Source organism: Podarcis cretensis, assembly GCF_951804945.1.
Source record: "Podarcis cretensis genome assembly, chromosome: 11".
Classification (NCBI taxonomy): Eukaryota; Metazoa; Chordata; class Lepidosauria; order Squamata; family Lacertidae; genus Podarcis; species Podarcis cretensis.
In genome coordinates, this window is record NC_137180.1 from 4,152,499 (window position 1) to 4,161,655 (window position 9,157).

At 41.9% G+C, this 9,157-nt stretch overlaps 1 protein-coding gene across 1 annotated transcript; it reads right to left on the minus strand.

The window, feature by feature from the left end:
• Window positions 1–1,612: 1,612 nt before the first annotated feature.
• On the minus strand, window positions 1,613–8,690 carry RFK (riboflavin kinase). The gene is made up of 4 exons (XM_079996184.1): window positions 8,534–8,690; window positions 6,454–6,605; window positions 5,553–5,655; window positions 1,613–4,272 (listed from the first exon to the last, which is right to left on the minus strand). Exons 1-4 carry the CDS (start codon window positions 8,613–8,615, stop codon window positions 4,142–4,144), a joined length of 468 nt encoding a protein of 155 aa, XP_079852310.1. The 5' UTR covers window positions 8,616–8,690; the 3' UTR covers window positions 1,613–4,141.
• Window positions 8,691–9,157: the final 467 nt, after the last annotated feature.

Here is a 9,157-nt window from a genome sequence, read left to right on the forward strand (position 1 = left end):
GAGAAAACCGTCGTTTTATTAACAAAGTTCTTGAGTATCCAATTGAAGTCTCTGCAAACATGTGTATGACTAGTTAGCAACATTTTTATAGGTTGCTGCGCTTATTCATGACAGATACCTAGTTTGAACTTTTAGCTAGTAGTTGTATCTTTAAGAATAAATTGAACCTTTAAAGAATTCCAACAGTTCAGACTGCTGTAAACAGTAAATTAATCTAATGGCGTTGAAATATTTGATATTGGATTGCCTCATTACACACACAGCTCTGCCAGAAAGCTGCCACTGGAATTATTTTTCTATGAAAGCTTGCAAATGTCCATGTTTTATGTCATCCAGAAAGTTGGACAAGATACTCTGATACCTTTAATGTCTTATTTGCACATTTATTTTGTAGATAATGCAAGCATAAAAACTGCTGCCTATTTTTGTTTAATTTTGGGAAGGTAGTGACCAATAAGTGTTACCGGTACTTGGTGAATCTCCTTGGTGGGGGAGGGAATAACCTAATTTATTGCCCACATTTTTCCCTGAAGAGTTCACAGAATACTCTGAAGTTTAGGTAAGAACGGAAGCTCTTCTTAAATCGTTAAGCATTAGTTACTAAATGCATGAAGGAGTTGGTGGGCCAGCTCCATTCCCTTGACAATGGGCACACTGGCAGCATTTTCTAGCTACAATACATGTTGGCTTTCTTCATGGTACCAGAGGCCCAGGCCATCAGAATTCCTGTTCCCATGAAGGAAGCATGTCATGCTCATCCTTGCAAGGTTGAATCTGCCTCTACATGGTCTCACTGCTCCTGGCTCCCCTCCAATGTACTTGGCACCCAAAAGTAGCCTCTGCATAGATGTGATAGGTCTATACTTCAATATGCAGCTATGAGAGAAAGCGTAAGCATTCTTGCATACTTACCCAGGCACAGGCTTTGCATTTTTCTTTCTTTTTAAAAGGGCAATTATTAGTCTCCATGATTAAAGGCAACAAGTAAAGAGTTGGAGAAAGGCTTTTGTGCCGTTTTAGCTAATAGGTATTTCCGTTCATATTACATGTTTTTAAACAAATAGATAACATTTAGACCACAGCCTTGTTCCTAACTATACTTTGTACTTGTTAGTGAAGGATGAAGTGGAGCATACTTTTTAATCAGTTTTGTAAATATTTGACAGAATCTGTAGTCCCAAAGCAAATAATCTCTCGTTGCTCAATTAAAGCAGATCAGGAGCAGTACACATTTCACACATAATAGCATAAAATATTCACAATAAACATTGCCATAAATTGTGGAGTAAACAATACCATATTTTCTGTGTATGAGACACCCCATGTATAAGACAACCCGTTTTTTGAACCCAAAATTAAGAAATCGGGCCAGAGCCTGAGCCAAGACTGCCCACACCAGAGCCTGAACCCCTGTGCATTCACCATCTGTGTATAAGACAACCCCCAATTTTTAACCAAAAATATTTAGCAAAAAACATGGTCTTATACATGGAAAAATATGGCAGTTAGTGCAAACTGCTACCCCAGTGTAATGCATGTGAAGTGCCAGATGTGGACAAACTAGGCATGTTATTCTGTATTCTTTGTACATCAAGTATGACAAACTGAATAGTTACATATACACATTTTCCATACTTTTATTTGTTGAAATGAGTAGAAAAATAAAACCCTTAATAAAATTACAGTGGTAAATTTAAAATGAATCATCTTAAATACAGGTATATAAAAAGATAGAATTCAATAAATGATTTCATACACTCATGTATTTTTATCTGGACTGAACAATGAACATTTTTCTTGTTCATACTTTATAGTGCAGTTTTTCACAAAATTAAAGTACTCTGTGACTACATTCTCTTCATTCAAATTCAAATGCTCAAGATTCATAAACCCTTCCAGAAGGCACTCATTTCTAAAGACAACACAAATGGTAAACAATCATAGGTAGCAACATTATCAAGACCTCAGACCGTTAAGCTTATGTTATCACCTCCGTCAGACAGTATGCTTACTTCCAATTGCTAACATTTAAATTATTGTGGGGTAAGCTTCCACAAACCTATTTTCCAGAAGCAATAGCTCAGCTTGGCATGGCATCTCCTTTCCCTCTCCTGAGCCAGAGAGGGGACTTTTCCATGTGGCACTACAGAACTTTGTAGTAGGAAGAAGCGCTTTTTCTGGCTCTAAGTCCACCTAATTTTGTGCTGCTCAACCCTGAAGCTGGAAGAAGCAGAAACATGCTGCTACAGGCCTGCTAATTGCATGCTAGAACATACACATTACCTGGCACACAGAGAACTTGCAAGTCAGTGGAAACCCAAATCATAAATATCTAATATATTAAAAATGAGGAAAGCCTAATTGTTTGGACATGGGCGGCGGGGGGCGGGGAGAATAGTGGACATGTTACTAAAAACTAACTTAGTATTCAACTAACTTTTACTCAGGATAGATGGACTGCAACTTAATGGACCCAAGTTAGTTATAGCCATTCATTTCAATGGGTGTACTTTGTGTAAAAGTTAGTTGAATAAAACCAGAATATTTAAACTTAACTACATCATTCAGATATGGATATAGGAACATTTCAACAATGACAAAAGGAGACTAGAGGTTTCTCTGCAAATCAACACAATGGGAAAATTCTGAAATATACAAGCACTTTTCCCACAAAAAAAGATACAATAAACACATAAGAGGCAAACAAGGTGACAATGACAAGCCCTGCATTTATTTCCAACCTGTGTGCACGTGAATTCTGGAAAAGGTATGATCTTCAAATGCACATTCAGCTTGCATACTCATTTGTAGGTCTTCAACACAGATTAATAGCAGGACTTCCCACTGCAATTTCACTGCCCACAAACATGTTTACACATTTAACCATGTGAAAACTGCTGTGTATTTAGCTCCCTACAAATATATTGCATTATTCTTAAATTAGGCTCTTTCTGGGACTGCACAAATGCCCAAAAGTTTACATTCCAACACATTTTTTCTAAGCAGTCTAACATTGCATTGTAGGACTTTGGTCATGTTTAACATAAAAGGCTTCAACAATTTAGAAGTATACTATGTGTACTTCTAAAAGAAGGTTTAACATAGAATCAGAATTAGACACAATTCTGATATCAATTCGGCTTCTGCAAAAGCTAAAAGTTGCTTAGGCCAATCCCCCTTGCTTTCCACCCTATGTATATCACTAAAGTTGTAGGCAAGTCATATATTATGCAAGCCATAAATCAAAGCTATACCATATTTAATCCACAACCAGGCAATGTCGCTAATGAGTGCTTATACACAGACATTTCACCAAGAGGCAACTGCTAAATTTATATAGCAGCAAAGCAAGCCCCATACATCTTCTAAGTCAGCTAAATTCATCACTGAAATCTCCATTTATTTTACAATCCATTTTGTAAAAGTTACGTTGTGCATAGATATGGTGAGACAAAGACTGAAATGTGTTTTTAATCATTCTACAATAAAGAAAAGAATATTTGTTATTTTAAAGTTTCTGATTTATCTGGTTTCAAATGCTTCTCTGGAAACCAGGGTCTTTGCACCCTATTGAGAATCAAGTACAGAAGACAAACTCTGTTATAAGTATATAAAAATGCTGTTTTGAAGTCTCATTAAAATCAATGGCACAACATAAATCCTGAAATGTGACTAGTTTTCCTCTGGATGCAACCCATTTTTAATTATGTACCAAATGAAAACCAAGTATCCAAAAGAGAAGTCTACTTTACCATTGTATTTCCCTCACTACAAGAGTGTCTGGCATGATTGCTTTGACCTTTAAAATCAGAAAAGGATGCTCATTTAAAGATTAGCTAACCATCATTAGAAACATTTACATATTACCTGTCAACATTAAGAAAACTGTTTCTGAGCCTTGGATGACCTAGTAATAGTAACAGTGTGTACACATTGCCCTGGGTATGGTGAAACCTTTTTCCTAACTTGCCATTATAATATGTAGACTAATAAAAGTTACTTTTGCCTAACTATTTTACTTCAATACCAATACAAGCAGAACTCTTAAACCACAGGAATACTGGTTACAGATTTTTTTCTCTCTAAAGGACAGCCACTAAAATTAGTGCAATATACAGTGAAAATTAATGAGTGGCATCACTCAATGACCATTAGCTATGTTGGTAACAGTAGTGTGGAAGAAGTTGTCTTCTTTTAATTTCTGGTGTTCTGGCAAGTCTAGTTTTTTCTTAGCTTCTTCAATGTCATCTTGAATAGCTGCTATTAGTGCATCTGTATAAAATGAAAAGAAGTTGATACCATTTCACAGACTAATTCTGAATAAAAGATTCAGAAAACATTCTTAAAAGCCTTCTTCAAAAGTATCAAAGGTACTTTATCACAGATAAGGGGCAGACTCAATATTGGTTCAGACACAGCAAGCAAACCAGTTTGGCATTACAGTGGTACCTCTGGATACAAACGGGATCCGTTCTGGAGCCCCGTTTGCATCATGAGCAGAACGCAACCCGCGTCTGCACGTCGCAATTCGCCACGTCTGCACATGTGGCGAAACCCGGAAGTAACCCATTCCGTTACTTCCGGCTCGCCGCGGGACACAACCTGAAAAGATTGAACCTGAAGCAAACGTAGTAAGAGGTATGACTGTACATGGACAAGCATCAGACTTGTCACAGTGTTCCTCTTGCACAGCAAACCAGCTGCCATTACATCCATATTGGACGAGCTAATGTCTCAAGGCACATGATGCAGCAACATTGCTAAGCTAAACAGATCTGGCCTTTGCCTTGATGACGACCATCCAAGAACCTTAGTACATCTCCTACGTTTGACTGAATTCAGACAAAATATAAAGAAAAAAACCCAAAACTGTAAACTACAACTAACTCAATGTTTTAAAGTATGGTTTGCACAATCTGTAGTTTGCAAAAGAGAAAGGCATGATTTGGTATTACATTTCTCTGTTTTGTGCCAAATTGAGATCTACCAGTCTGGTACTGTAAATGTAAGTTTATATTCTGTTCCCACCTATCCTCCAAGAAATGTACACCATATTGAGAGTAAATACATTTCCTATTAAGACAGTTGCCTTTATATAACCCTGTGTTCTAAAATGCATTGGCAGTACACAGGGAGAACATACAAGGACATACAAACAATACACAACTGCATCCTGGAAATGTCTGGGGGGGGGGGGAGGGGGGACATGTATCTTGATATAGGAAACTCCAAAATACAGTTTTTCCATCTCACTCAAAAATGAAGCTACTAAATAATAATAGTTAATGTCTGGGCAGCTTGACAAAGGGATATCTAGCTTGTTACAGATGTCATGACCATGAGAGGATGTATTGAGAAGGGAAAAAGAGAACAAGGGTGGCAGGCAAAGACAACATTGGGGCTGCCCTAGTCGGACTGTGCCCCCCACCTTGGGTCCCTCAGCAGAAAGTTGGTATATAAGTACAGTAAATAATTAAAGTAAATAAATAATGAATGAATAAATACTGCTATAGCTATACTAACAGTGGTTACAAAAGGTACTTAGGACTTACCTAAAGAACTGAAGTTTTTTTCTGGTCTTATGTATCCAACAATAATTATGCTAAGTATTTCTCCATAGAAGTCTCCTGCGAAGGTGTGAATGATGTGTGTTTCCTAGAACAACAGTTTCGTAATTTAATATATAGGCTTGATTGAGAATTTAGCAATCCTAATGGCCAGATATTACATACTACAGAAGGCAGAGTACAGTTTTCACACTATACTGCAGTTTACACTTTCAAAACAAACAAAAACCCCTTTCTAGGTGCTACGCATGTAACAATACAGTGCAATAGAGGCAGAAACCCTTTAAGGTTGCTAGTCCTTTGCATATGTTCCTGTTGCACTTTCACACAACAGTTTACTGCTACCAACTTTCCCGTACCATTTTATTTCTACCTACCCTTCTAATATATTAGCCTTTCACGTGAAATCAGTTTGAAATAGCAATTGTGTATCTCCTTCAGTTCAGCGAACACTTCCTCATGAGTTTACACAGCTTCCAGCCAAACTAGTTCTGATGAAGCACATAACACCTGGGTTCTTGGAGAATTTAAAAGTAACTACCATTGATCTCAGGATAAGAAGCATTCTGTCACAGCCAATACATGTATCCCAATTTCAGTTTAAAGTGTTAAATATCAGTATTTGATCTGTCATCAAAGATCAGAAATAGGAAATGTATTTCCTATAAAGCTGAAAGGGACTCCCCCCCATGCTATTGCAATTATTATTATTATTATTATTATTATTATTATTATTATGGAAAACTCCTTAATTGTGAGCTTAGCAGCATGCAGACCTTAATGCATTCAGATCAGCTCTGACATTATCAAGGAATATTATCAGGAACTGTTCCAACTTTAAGTACATTGGTTTTCTCATAAGCTAGATAAAATATAATGCTCTTACCACTGATTTTTTAACATTCTTATAATATGGATTCCAGCCTATGCTCGCAACCATTTTATGCACATCTCCATTTCCAACACAAGCCCAGCCAAAGTATATGCCAGTAGATATATCAGATGGGAAGCTATCAACCACTTCCTCAGAAAAGTTAGCTGAAAAATATAAATGAAACAATTACATTAAAACCTGTCATAAACAATAGGAAAAGGATGATGCCCCAGGTCAGTTCAGTTAACTTGGTATTCCTATTTAGATGGTACATGATTAGAATCCAGATCAAGGTTGGGTTCTGATTGTCCTAGTTTTAGCCAGTGTTTTAAGTCACCAAGAAAGATGGCATTTAAATCCATTCTTTATCAAGTCATGGTTTGTGAAACAATTGTGTATAGTAATTGGTTGCTAGGGGAAAAAAACCACAACGGCTATACTGATATACTGCACAACACAATAATCCAAAAACCTCTAGTACTTCTATTTCTTTAGAGATGCAAAAATTTTCTCTGTACATCTGCAAAACCACTAAGCAAGCTAACTTATTTTAAGACAAGGGCCACAATACTCCACAAAATTTTCAAGACTGTAGGTTAAGACCTGACAGTCAACTTGGTGCAAAGTGATTAGTGCATCAAATTAAACTAGGAGAACTTTAGTCCCATGGAGTTCAGTGAGCGGCCACAAGACACCTGCTAGAGCTCAGCCCAGCCTACCTGTAAGAATAAAATGAGGTGGGTAGGAATAACGTACACCAATCCTACTTTTACACTGATGGAAGGGAGAGATGCACTGGAATAGCAACTGCCACATCTGCAGCCCTGACTTTTTACCGTGGACAGGGTGGAGGTTGAGGCAGCTTTTAATTTATCCTCTCATTTACTGTCTGCAATGAGAGTGAATTAGCTATGCCAAGTCTACGACTGGTGCCCGTACGTGAGACGTATCTGGGAAATGAAGGGACAAAGGATGTGGCATTTCCATGATATTCCCCATTTCCCTCTACTCTACTAGCCAGCAATACTTGCTGTGGGCAGTAGCATAGCTAGGGGGGCAGGGCACCCTAGGTGGCACTTACCTTGGGGTGGCCTGCCAGAGCCCATGGTTCCAGACAAGTCCAGGCACCCCAGAGCCCAGTGCATCACTCCCCAAAGCACCACAGCCCAGGGTTGGGCTTGCAGCACGTGGAGCTGCTGTGTTGCCCCCAGACACCACAGGGTGGCTGAGAAGGACACAAGTGGCACATGCTGGCCCCGCAAGCCGTGTGGGGTCTGCAGTGCGCCACCCACAAAAGCAACAAGGGGCTGGCATCTGCCCACCACCTCCCTCCAGCAGGAGGGTGCCCCGCAGGAATGCAGTGGCTCGGACTCCAGCTCTGTGCTGCTTTTGTAGAGAGGGCTGGGCCAGCTCCTGCACGCTGTGTCACAGATGGAGGGAAGTGAGAGGGACATCGTTCTGGCAGTGCGGCCCACCCTGGCTAAGCCACTGACTTCCCAAGGGGGCTTCCATCTCCAGTGGAGCAGCACCTGTTCTCTTCCCAGAGGTCACTCATCTGGCTTACAGGTGAGGGTAGGACGGTGCCCAAAATCATGCAAAATGCAGTTGGCAATTGGTCGAGAAAACACTATTTCTCCGTAATATAAAAGTCCCTGCTGTTTGGATGATAAATATTAACTTCCCACAACTGCATCAGAGTTTAACATTAATGTTAAATTCGGTTTAATTTTAGATCCAATTACTGTATGTACTGAAAGCAACAGCTACGTTTATATCCCATTTTTCCTCTAAATCAGATTTCTCCAAAGCTATTGATCCACCAGCAGAGGGTGGTTTTGTTCTATTTCTTTATCTCCTTGGCTCCCTGCTGCCTCTTCTTCATTGTGCCGCCGTCGGGAACAAGGAGCCGGTTTCCTTATCAGATACTCCTCCCTCCTTTCGAAATCCCGGTGAATCGGGTCGCGGATATTCTCCCGCGTGGCTTCAGGTCTGGGACACGAGGCCATTCGCAGGTCTCTGAAGCCGCAGGTCTGGTGGGCGGGAGGAAAGCGAAGCCCGCCACCAAGGCCCCGAGGGCCGGGCCCGCGCTCACCTGTGGGGATGCCCAGCTCCTTGGAGCCCCGGCCGAAGCCGCGCACCACCTCCCCGCGGCAGAAGTACGGCAGGCTCCTCATGGCCGCCCGAGAGAAGCGCCCCGCTCCGGCCCCTCAGGCAGAAGCAGCAGCAGCACGGCAGGGAGAGCGGGCGGGCGGGCGGCGGACTGGGGCTGCGCCGGTACGGAAGGGGCGGGGCCTCGCGCAGCGTCACAGGAGGCGGGGGCGAAAGGCCGCTGGAAAGTTCCAGCTCTCGCGGCCTCGAGCCCGCCCCCTGGGGGCGGAGCCACCGCTCTCCCCGATCCGGTTCTGCGGGGAGGGAAGAGGAGCGACGGCGGCGGAAGGGGCGCCTCTGCGCCTGCGCGTGGCCGGCCAACAGCCAGAAGCCCGCCCCCCCCTCCCGCGAGCAGCGCGCGAGGAATCCTGGGAGGAAAAGCAGCTGCCTCGTGGGCCAGCGGGGCTCGCCTCGTCTGCATGCGCGGACGCGTGTCAACCCCAGTAGTGATCGCGAGCCCCTTCCGCCGCAGCAAAGGCTTGGAAGGAGCCCTGGAACTGCCTTTCTCCGCCCTCGGCACAAAAAGCATGAGGTCAAAAGCCCTCGAAATGAACAGCGAGGCAGCATC

What these genes read in the sequence shown, in the direction of transcription:
- RFK (XM_079996184.1), bottom strand. Translation starts at nt 8,615, where the DNA reads ATGAGGAGCCTGCCGTACTTCTGCCGCGGGGAGGTGGTGCGCGGCTTC. An exon ending in AGAATGTTAAAAAATCAGTG is followed by an intron (nt 5,656 to 6,453) that starts GTAAGAGCATTA and finishes CTGTTGTTCTAG; the next exon opens with GAAACACACATCATTCACAC. An exon ending in AAAAAACTTCAGTTCTTTAG is followed by an intron (nt 4,273 to 5,552) that starts GTAAGTCCTAAG and finishes CATTTTATACAG; the next exon opens with ATGCACTAATAGCAGCTATT.